At 50.8% G+C, this 17,851-nt stretch overlaps 1 protein-coding gene across 1 annotated transcript in view; it reads left to right on the top strand.

The window, feature by feature from the left end:
• sema6bb (sema domain, transmembrane domain (TM), and cytoplasmic domain, (semaphorin) 6Bb) overlaps window positions 1-17,007 on the top strand; it is a 64,817-nt gene extending 47,810 nt beyond the window's left edge. Inside the window, exon 16 of the mRNA XM_076039297.1 lies at window positions 10,020-17,007. Coding sequence (XP_075895412.1) covers window positions 10,020-10,930 — 911 coding nt within the window. The 3' untranslated portion in view covers window positions 10,931-17,007. The remainder of the gene's footprint in view (window positions 1-10,019) is intronic.
• The last annotated feature ends 844 nt before the right edge of the window (window positions 17,008-17,851 follow it).

Below are 17,851 nucleotides of genomic sequence, written 5' to 3'. Positions count from 1 at the left end.
CGCGCATCTCCCCTCCAGCAGCCCAGAAGAACCCAGGAGAGAACAAATCTTCAGAGACACCAGGGACCAGCTGACCCCTGGGGGAGGGAGGGAAGGGTCCTGGCTGATGGATGTCTGTGTGCGTCACTTTGTGTGTGTGTCTTCGCGCAGGGTTGCCTTCTTTCAACAGCGGGTCAAAGTTTGAGCTGCCTAAGACGTTTTGAGCGATGAGGGACGGGGAGGAAATCCAAACAGAGATTCACTGCTTTGTTTATTTCCCCCAAATGTCAAGAAGGTGCTGCAGAAATTTATCGTGTTTGTTTTAATGCTTCTAGGGTGAGAGATTCCTGCATTTTAGCCCTTTTGCCTGCCACATGCTGATTAATTGCAGGGTCTGTCCGCTGCCCCACGCTGCAGCAATCCCACCTATTCAGTGGGGAAATTGCCTGAATACGTTAGCCTGCTAGTGAATCGCCTCCCTAAAACAAATATTTTGTTTATTCTTAATTAGAGCTGTGCCAAGCTGAAAGGGTTTGTTTATTTCTGTCATTCGTATTCAGGGTCGAACACGATTTGAAAGTGAAATGTGACAGATGAGCCGTGACCTTGAAGTTTTACACCCCGTAAAAGAAAAAAACCAGAGCTTCGCTACGAGCTCCGCTAACTAGCGCCACAGCGCAGGGCACCTCGTCGAGGCTACACTAGCTAAGACGTCCTGGCAGCAGCTGCTCAGGCCAATATTGGTGCGCCTGTTTTGACGATGGCGTCGTGTTATGTGAACCAGCTGCGAGCGTCTGGAAGAGGGGAAAAAAATCAAAGAGGGCAAAAAAAAAAAAAAAATGTAGCGTGCGAGGCCGCGAGACAGTCACGCACGATGTGTGAGCAAAGCTGCTACGAGCTCTCGACGGCTCCTTTCACCATCTGTATGGTTGAGCAACAGAAACTTGAATGTGAGGAATTTGAAGCGGGAGGGAAATGAGGGGGTGGGCTCCACGGTCAGAACTAACTTCTAGTCGTCCAATGAGGTGCCTGCAGGACCCGGGCGCCGAGTGTTGGGGCCTAATGCCTCAGCCGGGAGTCCCGCAGGGCGACACCCAGAGTTGTTTCTCAGTCCGTCATCCTGACACAAATCGACCGCGCTCCGTTTCCACCTCGATCGCTGCAGCAGCCAGTCAGCTACCCCCGCCTCCACCTATCCACCCCCCTCCCCCCCCGACACATCGATAACGCCACTGCGTGTTTTTCCAAAACTCCTTCCTCCTCCTCTTTCGCTCAGTCGCACTCCTTCGCTCTTCATCTCGCTCACTTTGTTTCTCCGTCCTCCCACTTAGCGCTCCTCACTGCTCACCCCCCCACCCCCCCCCCACCCCCCGTCACCTTCCCTGTCACATTTGTCCACTCGGCCTCTTCCTCTCCGATAGCAGCGCGGTTATCGATCACTCTAAACTCCTTTTTAATTCCGGGTCAGTTGACAGCCGCATCCGTCGCCAGAGCGGGACGAGTCCTCACGTCAGAGGGCCTCCAGCAGCAGCAGCCGGGTGACGTAATATTAAGGGGGAGTGCGGGGGTCTCCGTCAGCAGGTCCCAGCGTGACGTTTAATCATCCTGTTAAACCTCCAGAAGTGCCAGAAGTGCTGCTTTGGGGGGAAGCTGCACCTGGGCAGCTGGTAGGGACAGGAACACAGAGCAGCGAAGCAGCCGTGTGTTTTCCAGCGCGGTGGCGTGCACGTTTCAGGAATGATGTATAGAAGGAGCGAGCGAGTCGGTCCGGGATCGAAGAGGAAGCACCACCAGCCCCCTTTTCTGGGGCAGACAGACTAATGCGAGGCGTATCTGCTCTACGATTTATTGCCCCTGACATGTTTGTGAATATTTATTATTATTTATCGCTCTACGCTGCACTTACAGATAGATTTTTTTCTTTAATAATGGCTTTGGACCAGAAAAAAAACAAAAAGAAACATGAGAATATCAATTACCAGAGAAAAGTGCAGCCAAGTTTGTGAGCCAGAGGGGGTGGGGGGTAACATTTAAACAACATGCCACTGAGGACTCGTGAACGCGCACTCGCATCCTTCTCTCACGCAGCCTCGGCTGCAGGATTTATTTGGGCACGCTGTCCGCCGCAGCCCCGCTCGCTTCGTTTAGATTGGATGCAGCTGAAACTGCTGGCAGACTGAGCCGCGTCCTTCCTCCTCCACCTCCTCTTCCTCCTCCTCCTCCTTCTTCTTCCACCGCCTCCTCTCGCCAGAGGTTGACCGGCTAAAAACCAGGCGGCCCCCCTCCTCCTCTTCCTCCTCCACCTCCTCCTCCTCCTCCTCCTCCATGATATAATTGCGTCCACAAATTCAATAAGGAACATTCCTGACAGCAACATGTGTGTGCAGGCCATAAAGAAGGGCAGCGGAAGAGAAAGGAAAAAAACACATTTTTACGGGGGAACAACAACAAAAGTCTTGCTGTTTTGTTTTTTTTCTTCTTTTTTGCTCATATAGCAGCGGGAGTTGGCCAGTTTAGCGCTCGGCGCTCCCCTGCAGCGGCATCTTACCTCATTTCCCCAAACGGCTGAGGTTTTTTTTCGACGCGCTCGCACAAAAGGGGGAGAAACAGGAGGGGGCGAGGACAGAGGAGTAGAGAGTGATGATGCTGATTGTCCGGAGGGGAAGAAGAGCTGCTGAGAGAGGCTGCGATCATCATCTCAGAACTCGCAGCAGATCGCAGCCTCTGAACAAGAGCGTCTGTTTTTTTATTTTTATTATTATTATTTTTTTACTATCTGAGGTTTTATGGCATTTTAATTGCAAACACAAGGCCCTGCGGCACCTCTATGTTTTAAACGTATCGATCAGTGGGGTGCAGTTACGGCTGAACCTGCGTGGCCCTGGTGCTTGTTTGGTTTTTTTTTCGTTGTCCGTACTTTAAGGCTCCTCCTTCCTGGAGCCGAGGAGCAGAAAACCCAGCGCCGTCTCCGCTGCTCGGCTGTTCTCCGTCAGGAGTGGAAGAGCCGTAAATGGTTTTACAACCATCCCGAGAGTAAACATGGTTTATGAGCGAGCGAGCGAGGGCAGCCAGGGCGTGAGGCTCTGCGCAAGCAAGCACCTTTTTTTTCCCTCTCTTTTCTTTTTTTGAAGCCTCCAATTGTTCTTCTGCTTCCCCTCTCGCGAGCACAAAAATCTGTAAAAATCAGGCTGGGAAGTTGTTTGTTTTTGTTTTAAGAGAGGAAGACGTCGATGCACCCGCTGAAATTATTGGCTCCCCTGTAAAACCTCTCAGTGAGAAGTTAACACAGAGGAGCAGGGGGAGAGCGGTAAGAGGAAGAAGAAGAAGATGATGATTTTTCTGATTTGTACAATCATGAAGAAGAAGAAGAAGAAGAAGAAAATGGTGTCAGCAGTATTTCAGCTGGAGGATAATGAGCAAAAACCAGTGAGCCATGGGCACGCGCACGGCTACTTATTAGCCTCTCGCACACTCACACGTGCTCCTCTGGTGCGTCTCCTCGCCGTCACCGCAGCCCGTAAACACATTAACATGCAGGGAAACGGTGGATTGGGGGGGGGGGCAGGGGATGAAAGCCCCCTCAGATCAGCAGCGGCGCGTTGACGCAGTCGCAGCCCATCAAACTCAGCCGTCTGTGTGCATGTTTGGCCCTGTGTGTGTGTGTGTGTGTGTGTGTGTGTGTGTGTGTGTGTGTGTGTGTGCGTGTGTGCGTGTGTGCGTGCGCTCGTGGCATCGACAGGTCCGCCGGGAAGCTGCCGGATCTCTTTGTTCTGTTCTGATGTGCTCCGTTTCAAATAAGTGTACGTTCCAACTCTCTCAAACTGTAGAGAGAGAGAGAGAGAGAGAGAGAGAGAGAGAGAGAGAGTTCCTGGCTTGCTCCCCCCTGACCTTTCAGTCGGGAACGAGTTCCCCAATTAATGTGACGGAGTCAAAGTTGATGATCACCTGTCACTTTGTCCCGACCGGCATCATTTAAAATTAGTTTGTTTACGCAACTGGGGCCGTTGTTTCGGTGGCTCTGGCTGTCACTCGGATTTATTGGCGTTTTCATTTCTCGCAGTCGAGCCTCGTGGGAGAGCGACTCCCCCGACCCCCCCTCCCCACTCTCTTTCTTTCCGCATGTGACTTGGCCCTCAGAGCAGGTTGTGAAGTCTAACAAGACACGGCGCAGAACAATCTTACAGGTGTTCTTTCTTTATTTTACTTTTGTTAGGCAAGCCAAAGCAAACAATTTAACGGTTCTCGGCATGTCGTTGCCTGGTTCAGCTCCACTTGACCTGAGTCTGAAGCAAACACGGGTTTCCTGTGCAATCAGGCTCAGCGTCTCAGGCGGACTCGCCGCTCCTGCCGACCTTGGAGCCTGAGGGTTCATCGTCGGGTCGTGGCCTCCGATGTTGGCTGAGGACTGAGCAGAGCTGAACTACTTGTTTTGTTTCGTACAATCAAAGTCAGAGTGAGAGCAGAGTTTCATCTCGGTTCTGCACCTTGCGAGCATTTGGACGAGGCAACAGAACCTCAGGTTTGCCAGGAAGCTAAGATGATAAATAAAGATCAGAGAATTGTTGAAACCGCTGGAAATGACACGATATTCTGCCTGGAACTTTAAAGATTTGGACAACAAAATGAAGAATTTGGTCTTTGATACTCAAACGTTTTGGTTTGGAGTGTGGAAAATACAACAAAGCCTCAGTTTGAACAGGAAGCGAAATGTGAGCGATTTTTCATGGGAGGCAGTAAACCGAGGGGTCGACCGAGGGCCTTCAGGAACATTGATGTCTTCTTTTTTAAAAAATCAGATTGTCTCAACACTTGTGCTTTTTTTCATCCTGCCAAACCTCATTAAAGCGGTGCCGCAGTGCTCCAGGATTTTGAGCAATTACTCACGATTACGGCCGCGTCCAACGGAAAACGACGAGCGAAAGCGAAAATAAAAAGACCCGAGTCGTAATAAAACGTTATTATCCTTTGGATCCATCCTCCTAATCAGCATCAACATCGCTTGATGGCGGCTTGAAAATCCTCCCCTTCATCTGCCTCTCTGACACACACACACGCGCACACGGGAGGCTATTGTCAAGAGCGTTGCCAAATTTTGCGGGGAGCAGAGATACGGACTCGGCTGCCAGTGCTCTAATCAAGGGAAATGTTAAACCGCTGGCACCGAGGCCTCGTTCATTAATTTTCGCTCCTCGCCACTCGGAACGAGGCGGGAGGAGAGGAGAAGAAGACGAAGAAGAAGACGGAGCGATGACGAAAACATTTGCGAGGCGTATGAGTTCTTGGTCGGCGAGGAGCGACCTTGACGCCGAAACTGCCCCCGTGGTCGCTGGAGTTCGACTTCCGCCGCCTTTTGAATTTCTAAGCCGCCGTCACGGCGCCACCCCTGCTGATCAAAGGGGGGCGGGTGAGGTGGGTGAGGCGGCGGGGGAGAGATATGGAGAGAGGATTAACAGCTAACAAGAGGATTGGCGCGAGAGGGAGCGAGGGAGGGAGAGAGAGAGAGAGGGAGAGAGAGATAGCAGCCGGGAGGAAACTAGATGAGTGTTGGTTAGAGACAAAAGGAAGGAGGAGGGGGGTTGGTAGTGGAGGGAGGGGTGTGTGTGTGTGTGTGGGGGCGGGGGGGGTCTGGATCATGTGATCTCCCCTGAATTTGTCCGTGAACTGAGGCGTGATATTTACATTTTCCACACCTCCCGTTCCTTTTCATCAGAGCTTTTCTCCTCTTCCTCCTCTTCTTCCCCTCTCCACTCCTCCCTGCCTCCTCCTCCTCCTCCTCCTCCTCCTCCTCACCTTTTTAATCCCGACTCTCCTCCCTCAGCCATCTTCTCCTCTCATCCTCCCACCTCCCTGCTCTGAACTCTCCCCCCCTGCTGCTGCCGCCGTCTCAGGCCCTGCATGCTGATCTCTCCCTCTCCTCCCCTCCTCTTCCTCTCCTCCTCCTCCTCCTCCTCCTCCCCGCCCCTCCCCCACCCTCTCTCCCTCCCGATGCCTGGCTGTAATTGGAGCTGGAAGCCCGGAGACGAGTGGCTCGCTGCGCGTCAGGCTGACAGGCAGTACCCGTTGGCTTCTGTTAAAGCTTTTATAAGTGAGCCGAGGCTGGACGAGGAGGAAGGGAGGAGAGAGAGAGAGAGAGAGAGAGAGAGAGAGAGGAGAGAGAGCAAGAGCGCTGCCGCTTCTCTCGTCACCTCTTGTGCCGGGAACACACATTGCCGATGTTCGCTTTTGTGCCACCCTTTCGAGATTCCCTGTGACATCATCCGAGAGAGAAAAATGAGAAATCTGCTAAAAAAACAAAACAAACGATGTTTGGTGTTAAGTCGCAGCTAGCGGCTGCGGCGGCTGCTCCCTCCTTCCCTCACCTCAGAGATTGCTGGAGCACACACACACACACACACACTCGTCAGGTCCGGTTCCCCCCGCTGTCGAAGGGCGGCAGCTGTATTATTGCACTCTGCAGAATTTAATTTGAAGTGTCACAGCAACCGGCGGCCACATTTTGAGGTAAATGTTTGGAGAAATATCTCCAACCTCTGCTGCTGAGGGGCACCAATAACAAACCTGCATGTGTGTGTACGCGCGCGCATGTGCGTGCGTGCGTGGACATACAGTAATGTGAGAACCGGCGCAAGTCGTCTCTTCAAAGCGAGGACCGGCTCAGACTTTTCCACAAAACTTTGCCTTTAACTTTTATTGTGAGGGTTCGACTTTAGGGACAAAGTGTGAATTGAGGTTCTGTCGAGGATCCGCTACAGGTTAGACCTGCAGGTACAAAAAGTGGAAAATGAATGGAAGTCTTTTTAAGCAAAAGTAGTTTGTTGTATTGATTTCAGAGTCCTCATGTTGCTGCTGGCTTTTAAAACAGGCGCAAAAAATAGGATCAAAATAGTGAACCAATAAGTTTTTGCTGGTAGCTCAGACTAATAACTGTGAAAGCCAAATGTACCTAATGCAAAATGATCAAATATTTTATTATTTTGAGGCATATAAGAGAAAAATGTTTTCTTTCTTATTTCCTTATTGTCTTGAGAATTTTAATTTAAAGAAACAAGAACGAGAGGAGGAAAAAAGCTGTTTATAATACAGATGTTTCTACCTCCGCCATGATCCAGCTGGTGACACTTGACAGTTCAGGAGGATTTGCGTGGTAATGAACTGTCACAATTAAGGGGCCGTCGGTGGGCGCCTTGTGCGCGCATGTATCCCCCGGTTTATTGGCTTTGCGATAAAGGACTAATTAGCGTTTAAAAGTCCATTGATCGAGCAACAAAGGCAGTTAATTAATGCCAGTTTCTGTCAATGGGAGCTGCGCGCCGCCCCGAAAACGGCGGACTCGTCTTAATACAGCTGGAGACAAATCGCTCCGTCCGTTAAATGAAGTCGTAAATGACAAGTGCTTGCTGGGTGGTCGGGATGAAATCGCAGCCATTTGTATCTTGGAGCTGTTTAGGAGGAGCTCTGCGGCTGGAAGCCAATGCTTTTGAAGCGACAGTCTGGGTAAATGACTGAAAAAATTGTCCATCCATTCATTTTCAATACCTTCTTCCTACACTCAGGGTTGGGGGTCTGCTGGAGCCTCTCCCAGCTGTCATAGAGTGAAAGTAGGGTGACACCCTGGACAAGTCACCAGTTCATCACAGGGCCACATAGAGACAACAACCATTCACTCTCACACTCACACCTGCAGTCAATTTAGAGTTTCCAATTCACCTCACATGCATGTTTTTGGACTGTGGGAGGAAGCCGGAGATCCCAGAGAGAACCCACGCAAGGACACAGTGAGAACATGCAGACTCCACACATGAAGGTCCCAACCCCGAGAATCAAAGCCACGACCTTCTAGCTGTGAGGCGGCAGCGCTAACCACTGCGCCACCATGTCGACAGAAAATCTAATAAACACAAGAACACAAACAAGGTTATTTCTTTTCTCTCGTTTTGCCAATAAATGTTCTGGTGCTTTTCAGAAGCGTCACAGTTGAAGCTCTCTCACCTTGATTTGAGGACAGTTTGAATGAATTTATTACTTTATTCCCTCACCACACATTAGTAGGACTCATTATTCAGGCGCAGAATGCTGACACAGCCGAGCAGCGACTGTTCTCACCAGCAGAAGGAAAACAGTAAATCTCCTTCATTGGTGTTGATCTCCAGGAACTGTGAACTTTGAACCCTGCAGCCGGATACCCGCCGCGTCTCTCATTGTTGGAGGAGCCTTAAAACTGCAGAGTTTTCCTGTTGCAGAGTATCTTCTAAAAGCTTTTGTACAGCACGTTGGCCTGAGAAAAGGATCTGTTTTCTGTTACTCAGCTCTCCAAAGCGCAATTGCCCGTCACAGTTTGCGGTTTTACCATGGTCATGAGTTATTATGGAAGAACCTGAATACCACGTTTTTAATGTGTATATATATGTATGTATATATATATATATATATATATATATATATATATGTATATATATATATTTTTTTTTTTTTTTTTTTTCTAAAATAAAAGCAGACCAGATTTCTAAAGCTCTCCTGTGATGTGAGAAATAAGCCAGAGTCTGGTTTGCTTTGGGATTTTTTTTTTTTTTTTTGCAAAAATTGGATGGATTGCCATGTGGTTCTGAGTTAACTGTGTTTTCTTAGTTAACTGCCCCTCGGAATGAAGCGCAGGCCCTTCCAAAACATCGCACTAGTTCAGCTGTCTCCCGGCGGTTTCTTTATCTGTTTTTTCCCGCTGCTGCTCCTCAGCTAGATGCCGAGGCGTGTTGAGTAACTTCGGCCAAGCCGCAGACCGCATTAATTAGCCGCCGGGCCAAGCGAGGTTTTGCACCCAGACCAGCCTTGTTTCTTCCCAATAAAGATGAAGTTTTCACTCAGTAAACTCATATTCGCCGCTCACTCTTCCCTTACCGTCCTTTTGAGGCTCTATTAATGACATCCACTCATTTCTGCATTATTATTTTTTTATTTTATGTTTTTCTTCCGCTGCCCTTGCGGAAACCCGCCCTCGCCGCCGCCGTGGTGGCTGCTGCTATAATTTAACAGCTATTACAGTGTTTGTCTAAGGCCCGGAACGTTGGTGTTTGCTTTAGGCGACTTTGCTGGCTGCCTTCCTCTCTGAAACGCCCTTGTCTTTCTTTCTTTCTTTCTTTCTTTCTTTCATTCTTCATCCCTTTTGCTTTTGCCTTCCAATCTGCCTCCCTTGGCAGAGTCTCATTGTATTTGTTGGTGTCGGTCCCAGGAGTCGCCGATCTGAGAGCAACTTTTTCTCCCAGCGATTTCCTAAATGATCCGTGGCAGCCGCTCAGTGGTGGTCGAGCTCTGTTCATATCTTCAATAATTCATAAACATTTTCCCTTTGAGCTTTCCTGTGTTCGGAGACAAAAAGGAGGACGGAAACGAGTGTTTTTCTTTAACGATGTTTATCCTCGCCGAGCTGTTGGCACGGGGATTGAACACTGGGGGGGTGAGTGGGCGCCGCGAGGAGGAAAATCACTTTTCACATGACGTGGGACGATTCCAAAGTCGCACGATCCGACTTCAGTCAACCTACGTTGGACCACATTCAGCGGCGGACAGAAGGTGGACAAGATGTCCGAGGGTTTCGACTTTAATGAAGACTCTTGTTTTTTACGTTCTTCCCGACACCAGACTTGGCATCTTTCCACTGGGAGCTAATGGTGCGAAACATGTTAAGGTTGAGAGTCGTTCTCCATCAGGAAGACGGTTATTACCGCTATTAAAACCACCATCCACTTTATGTAATGAAGGCAATTAGCCAGAGCTACCTTGGCTGGAAAGCGTGCGACCGTTCCCGCGCACCCACCCACAGACAAGAGGGAGGTAGAGAGAAAGTCGGCCGTTCAGTCTGGACGTTCCACCTCCCGCTAGCTCAGAACCTTTTTTTTTTTTTATGAATAATGAAATAATTCCACAAGTAACTGTAATTTAATTACACGTTTTTCCAGTAATGTAACTGATTTCAATCATCTTTATTTTAGAATTCAATTTTGTAACTCGTTGACTCATCGCTACTCTGTCTTCTCGTCCCCTGGCAGGGATCATCAAGGAGAGTTTCACCGAGGAGCCCGACGGCCTGGTGTCCGTCAACCTGCTGGTGGTCTCCGCCGTCTCGGCCTTCGCCACGGGTGCCTTCCTCTCGGGCCTCACCGTCTGCTGGGTCATGAGCCACCGCCACCGCCACTCCAGGGGCTCGGCGGCCGGCGGCGCTCGCCGCAAGGGCGACAAGGAGCAGGCCATGCTGGGACCGGGCCGCAGCGGCTCGGTCATGAGCGTGACGAGGACCAGCGGCGGCGAGCGGCGGCGCTCGCGGGCCGACAGCAACCCCTTCGTCACGCCCAACGGCTGGCCCAAGGGCGAAATGGACCCGGGGCTGCTGCCCACGCCGGAGCAGACCCCGCTGCAGCAGAAACGCTCCATGCGGCTGCCGGACTCGGACTGGGACCAGAGCCAGACCTTCCTCACCGCCGTGGGGACGCCGTGTCCCAATAGCTCCGTCATCTACCTGAGCTCCAAGTTCCTGCACGGCGGCGGTGGCGGCGGAGGCGTCGGCGGCATGGTGCGGATAGAGGAACCGGCCGAGGTCCTGCTGCCCCCGCACACCGAGCGCCAGCGCTACCTGATCCTGGCCACCCAGCGGGGCGACCACGGCGGCGGTCGTCCCGGGAGGAGCTCGGCGGGCGACTACATCTACCCGGCCACGCCGCAGGACTCGCCCGACCGCCGCAGGGTGGTGTCGGCCCCCACCCCCCACAACATGGACTACGGGGAGCCGCGCTGGGGCCACGAGGCCCTCAACTACAACAGCAACAACGGGGCGCCCTACCACCCCCAGCGCCAGGGCCTCATTCGGCCCGACATGCACGGCCCGCGGGGCCTGGGAGAACTCTCCGACTTCAGCCACCTGCTGGTGAAGAGCATGGGAGAGCGCACCCCTAGTGGCCAGTGAGGCGCACTGCGTGAGCCCCCCACCCACCCACCCGCCTCCCCCCCTGCCGGCTGCTGAAGAGCTCCGTCCGAACAGGCCATTCCTCTCTTCCCACAGCAGACTGGAACAAATCAACCCCTCCCCCGCCCCAGAGCCGCCGCCTCTCCTTCGGACCTTCACTGCCCCCCCCAACACCACCACCACCACCCCCGGCTTCCAACCTTCCCCACCCCGTCTGTCCTCTCTCACGCTCATTCAATGTCCCGACGTCCTTCGGCCGACCGAGACGGAGAGAGAAACGCAGCAGACGCAGGAGAGAGACGCTCCTCTGCTCGGCTTCTCCGTAGCTCCGCCCCCTTTGCTGCGAGTGGTGTGACCCCGCCCAATGGAGAGTGGAAGGGGGCGGGGGGCGAGACTTTGACACCACACGGGACACAGAGGAAGGTAAACTGAGGGGTTTACAAAGAACAAAAAAGGGGGAACTTTGATTGAGGAGCTGATGATTGGATGCAGAAACGCTCGTAGCGGCGAAATGTGAAAAGTCTCACAGATCTTGTCAGAGAGTGAAATTTGTTTCTGCTTTTGTTTTGTGTTTCTCTTCTCCGGCATACAAGCGTTGTGCTTACCTGTGGATTTCAAATGAGACTTGCAGCCGCGCGGCGTTGTCGACTCCGGGCGAGCGGCGACGCGAGGCGATGGCGTGAATGTCCGCCCCCCCGACGGTCGTCCCGTCTTTAACTGTGAAGTAACAGAAGAGGAGGGTCGACGTTAGAATTAGTCTTTCTCTTTTTTATTATGTGAACAATCACAGGAGAGAGAGAGAGAGAGAGAGAGAGAGAGAGAGAGAGAGAGAGAGAGAGAGAGAGAGAGAGAGAGAGAGAGAGAGAGAGAGAGAGAGAGAGAGAGAGAGAGAGAGAGAGAGAGAGAGAGAGAGAGTTCGGGGTTTGCCACTGTGTGTCGAGCAATCAAGATGTCGGGACGGCGACAGTCGGCCGACTAGCTGGTGAAGCGCTGAAGCTGAGGCTCCCGTGTTTTTTTATATGTATCTATATATATATATATATAGTTGTGATTCCCGGTACCACAGGGGGCAGTGCTGCACAGAGCCATGATGAAGCAAGAGAAAGCAATAAATTGTCACAAGAAACAAGCATCTAAATGTTAAAAAAAAAAAAACAATTAAAGCCACTTTAATCTGATATTTTATATTAAAAAAAAAATAGAAAGAAAAAAAAAAGAAAAAGGAAGCTGGTGTTGAGAATTGTGTGACTCCTCAGATGGCTTCAAAGGAGAGAGACAATGACCCTCCCCCATTCCCCCGAATCCCCTCCCCTCGCTCACTCCCTTCCCAGAATTCCCGGCCTGCCTGCCTGACCTGACCTGGGGCCCACCAGGGCTCCATCTGAAGGTGGGAACGGGAGCCGAGGCCATCCGCCTGTCTGTCTGTCTGTCTGTCTGTCTGTGAGGCCCCCCAACCCACCCTCCACACTCCCCGCCCCCCCGGGCGCTTGGGAGCTCCATTCAGCCTCCTCTGTCCGACACTGAGTCTCTTTGTGCCCCAGAAGCGACTGCGGCAACAAGAGTCAGGGTCCGAGCCCAGCGCCGGCCTGGCGGAATATCAATGAGGAGGCGGCCACGTCCGAGATCTGCCACCCGGACTGTGCAGCTCCTCCTCCTGGGCTTCGCCCCGGCTGGTCGTCCTCCAGCTCCCTCCATAGGGGGAGCAGAAGCTGCAGAGGCCACGGCCGAGCGGCGCTGAGCCGTCCCATGTGACTTTGTTCCTTGTCTGTCAGCATAAAGGAAACATACGGTCCCGGTCGCGCTCGGCCGTGGACTCACTCTCTTCCCTCCCGTCTCTCGTCTTCTCACGTTGTCTGCTCTGCGTTCCGCCCATTCTTGATTTAAAAATGAAGATCCAGACAGAGATGTTCTTCTTATCTGGGTCAAAACGCTCTCACGTCTGTGTGCGGGCGCGCACGTGTGTGTGTGTGTGTGTGTGTGTGTGTGTGTGTGTGTGTGTGTGTGTGTGTGTGTGTGTGGACTCCTTTGTCTGAGTCTCTTTGGGTTTGTGGGTTTGTGTCCATAAGAGCATTACTCATATTGAGTGACAAAAAAAACACCTCAAATTTCAGTAATTTTCACTCTCATTGTCATGTCTTCTTTTTATCAAGCCAGGTCTTTTTTTTAAACCAAGCTATTCATATTGCAGGACAACTCCTCGCCTGGTGTTCACACATGATACACAATACCTTCACAACGTTTGCAGTCTGCTCAGGCATTGTTGCAAAGCACACGCACGTTGCGCGCGCGCACACACTCACACACACATGATGGGAAATCGCGAAAAAAAAAAAGATCTCTGCTTTAAATATAGATGATTTTTGCCCCCAAACCAGAATTCCCATTAGAAGTAACAATAAAAAGTGCTTTTTGTGGCACTTTGCAGCTCCTCAGCCCGGCGCCCTGGTTTCACAGCCCACATTAGAACCGTTTTTGGCTGAGGCGGGCGGCAGTTCTTTCCGCAGTAAAAGTTCAAGATCAACCAGTTGCCACCAGCCAAACAACAAATGTCAGACAGAGGAGGGACAAAATGAGAATTTTGGATCCGCTCACAGACCTAAAAGACATTGTCGTCTGGGCTGAGCTGAAAATCAGACAGTGTTTCAAATACTGACTCGTATTCATTAGGAGGGAATGCTTGACCCCAGACACAACAGTATGGCTGTGGGAATGCGGTACGAATGAGGTCTTAGGTAGAAATGACACATCATCACAACATCAGCTTAACTTACAAATCCCTAAATAGTAACATTTTCAAAGGTCCCACGTTGTGCCAAATCTGCTTCACCAGTATTTTATAACCCTCACATGGATGTCTAGACTGTCAGAGACTAGAAACAAGAAAAGTGCTCATTCCACTACTTATTTTGATAGCTTAGCTTGCTAGCTTAAGAGAGTTGCATACTTCAGCATACAACTCTCCAAATCAGCGCTTTGTGATGTTATAGCAAGCGCTCATAACTCTCAGGTTAGTCTCCCCCTTCCAAACATATGGGAGCTACAACAAAAGCCATCAGTTTTAACAGGAAGCTGAACCCCAGGCTGCAAACACAGGGCTAAATTTGCTCTTTGTGTAACCATGTGAGGCTCTACTGGAGGCAGGCTTTTATATAAAGAGACTCAAGCAGGGTGTGATCGGGAACCTTTATGGTTTCATTCAGAAACAAGACCAGCAAACAGCAATAGTGGCCAATAAGCTAAACACAACAAACACACAAAGGTGAACAATGAAGACGGAAAAACATTGTTGCCGTTCCTCTCCGGTGCCAAAGCAGTCTTTCCAGGCTGGAGATGCAGGGCGGGGCGAGATTTACGAGAGCAGAGACGGCGGAGGAAGTCAGAGCGCCATGTCACCGCCGGCGTCAGTGCCGCGGCGCATTAGCCCAGTGCGTTCTTTACACGTTCCACCCTCAAACAGGTCATTAGCATTGAGGTTGCCCAGCGCCCCGCCACTCCTCTCTGCCTCTCCATCGCTGCTGCTGCTGCTGCAACCTGAGCTTCAGTCGTGTGTGTGTGTGTGTGTGTGTGTGTGTGTGTGTGTGTGTGTGTGTGTGTGTGTGTGTGTGTGTGTGTGTGTGTGTGTGTGTGTGTGTGTGTGAACGAGGTCTCTCTCTCTCTCTCCCTCTCTGTCTCTCTCTCTCTCTCTGTCTGTCTCTGCCTGGCTTGCCCAGCGAGCCGTGTCCTCACCCACATCTCCTCCGGTGTTTGACTAAACATGCTTGATTAGGCAAAGTATATTCCCGGCCCCTCTAATGGCCTGATGAGCCCACCAGAAGATTAGTACCGACGCGTCGGCCCCTGCGAGGGGAGGTTGTGCACGTCGGACCAGCTCCTTTATGGCCTCCGCTATTGCAAAAACCACCAGCTACACACATACACACACTCGCATGCGCACATTTTGTCGGCCCCGTGAACCAAATTGGGAAGGCAATTGAATTATCATCAGCGCTGGAGCTCACAGGCTTGAAATGTGTCTGACAGCGCCTGGCCCTGCACGGCGTTGCCGTGTAACTTGATTAGTTTGAGTTTGGACATGACGCAGTCGTCCAAGAATTCAGGTGGAACCTTCACCGAAAAGCCATTCTCTCTTCCAGCCTATTTTTTTTCTTTGACTTTGGAGACTTCACGTCATTCCCGTATCTCCTCTGGAAACCGGCTGCACTTTGTCATCTCTCCTCTCCTCCCTGACTGCTGTTTTTTTCTCTTTTCCGAACATTCTTTTTCCTTTTTATCAGCAGTCGCACTATCTCCCTCTGTCCGCTCTGTCACACAAAAGCCCTCCAGTTGACGTGCGGCCCGGCTTTCACCCTGTTTGCAACTTAATTTAATGAGTTGTCGACAGGAAGGGGGAGAAAAAAGGGTCGGGGGGGGGGGAATAAAACCCAAATCAAACTAATTCCCCAAATCCTGCTTTATTTCCACGTCAAATCCTTAATAGGCTGCAATTTTTCTTTTCAAGACATTTCCATTGCTTCTCATGCGGGAAATTGCTTTCCACTGCCTAGAAATGAATGTGTTTGTTTTATTGTTTTTGTTAAAGAAATTTAACACATATTGTCGCCAGCCTCACACAGGCAAGCACACACGCACGTGCACGCGCACGCGCATGCACATGCACACCCATTCTGTCACACAGCCACGTCTCATTGGTCAGATGGTGTCTCCGTTGCTTGTGTGTGTGTGTGTGTGTGTGTGTGTGTGTGTCGGGGTTGTTTGTGCCATGTGGCCTCAGTTGTTGTTGCGATGCGACTCTCGCCCCCTCCTGTTCTCTCCCTCCCCTCCCTCTCCTCCCCCCCCCCCCCCCCACTCCCTCCACCGTACAGCCACTAAACTGCCATCTCAGCCCGCAGTGCTCCGGCCCTGCGTGTTTCTGTGCAGAAACGGGGGGCCGAACAGCGGCCACACTTCTGGTCCGGTCAGACGTCTGGGTGTTGGGGTCGGGGATGGGAGGGGAGAGGAGAGGAGGGGAGGGGGGGTGAAAAGCACAAAAAAACAAAGCGAAAAACAAAATCATGGGTTGTTTTTGTTTATTTTTTTATTTCTTCGTTTGTTTGTTTGTTTTTTGTAAAGTTGTAGATGTGTTTTAGTCGGCACTGATCTCTCCTGTTTTCTCCGTCACGTTTGTTATTTCTAGACTTTGTTCCTGTGGTAGATATTTGGTTTCTTGGAGATTCTATGGGATATTATTGTAAAGTATTATTATTATTATTGTTTCAAATCTCAGAGACAATGACGACGAACCTGAAGACTATCACGTTTGTTACTCTATTAACACTGACAGTGAAGCAGTACTGTGAGCGGCTCCCCAGGTGTCGCTTCCCTTTTGCGGGAGGTTGAATCTCAAGAAGACAAAGACGAGGATGAAGCAGAACTCAAACTCGATGAACTCAGCAGGCCGGGATCCGACTTTTCTCCTGTGGAGTGGAGCCTCCTGCTGCCGTGAGGGACCCCCGCCGGCTCTCACGGCTCGCCTCAGAGCAGGTCGTCATCAGACGACAACACGGCGCGCGTTTCCCCCGGACCCACCAACCCAACACCACCACCGAAACCACCTTTGCTTACATGTACATAAACCCTGATGCTTACATGTAACTTTTAAGTGCGGTAGCTGCATGACGACACAGCCTCTGTGTGTGTACAGGCGTAGCGGCGTGTGAAATTTGTACAGTACATGCAAGTGTGTGCGTGCGTGTGTGCTTGTGTGTCTGCAAAAAAAAAAAAAAAAAAAAACACAGGAAAAAAACAAAAAGTCTGTCCGTCGTCGTCGTCATGCAAAGAGCAACACGTGCATGCAACTCTCCAGACAACTGCGTCACACGCACACATGGCACGCACAAGCGCGCAGACACGCTGGCGGTCCAAACACTCCCACACACACACACACACATACACACACACAAACACATGAACACACACACTTCAGCAGTTGCGCACCACTCTTCATGTTTCCCTGAGCTCTGCCTGTTACTCCGCATGGAGACTTTGCTCTGTGTCAACTTTCTTATTCTAATAAACCACTCCGACATTCACCCCCTGCAGCAGGTGTCGCCTTTAACTGAAATGTGATTTACCACGGATTTATGGTATTTCAATAAAGAGGTACTACTTAGTATGGCATCATATAAATATGTGATATATAGCGGTTGTGGCAAGGCGCAGAGGGCCTGGGCAGACTTTGAACCCGGCCCAGACCCCAGGTAATAGCTATGCACGCTTAACCAGTCAGGACCATCAACTGTCACAAGGTCATCTAGAAAATGTTGAAATTTCCCTCCACTTAGACTGGACTTATTTTGTTAAAAGTCCCATTTTCAAATGAGGCGTCTGTTGAATAATATATGCTCAGAAGCAGCAGCTCAGCCCGTGTTGGAGAAGACTAGCTGAAGTTCAAAGTGAGCAACAGACTTCACTCAAGTGACTTGAATGCGATGAACGCAGTTGTTTGTGCGAGTCGGGCTGCAGGTTTCACCCACTGCTGATCTACTGGGATTTTCTCCACATCACAACCATCTGCAGGGTTTGCAGAGGCTGGTCCATGTGAGTGAGTGTGTGTGTGTGTGTGTGTGTGTATTTATAAGCACACGTACATCCCTCCTGTGGTGGTCATAGGCTGTTGAGTGTATGATGCAATAATCAATAGACAGCTTATTTTCTTTGGAGCTACCACTGCTGCATGGAAGACCAGACCAGACTCTACTTCCACCAGGTCTGCTTTACTCCCTGCTTTCTTGATAATTGACATCTAAGTTTGAAATATAATATAATATAATAGAGAAAATGTGTCACCTCGGGGTGTCACGGTTGCAGTCACAGTACAAAAGCTCATGTGTTTCCATTTAGACTTTAGACAGAAATGTGTGCTTTACCCAGCAATACAATCAC

Source organism: Nelusetta ayraudi, unplaced genomic scaffold, assembly GCF_046127955.1.
Source record: "Nelusetta ayraudi isolate G7.1 ecotype Tasmania unplaced genomic scaffold, CSIRO-AGI_Nayr_v1 ptg000059l, whole genome shotgun sequence".
In the NCBI taxonomy this organism is placed as follows: domain Eukaryota; kingdom Metazoa; phylum Chordata; class Actinopteri; order Tetraodontiformes; family Monacanthidae; genus Nelusetta; species Nelusetta ayraudi.
Note: the sequence above shows the minus strand (reverse complement) of the source record. Positions and strands in the feature narration are given on the sequence as shown.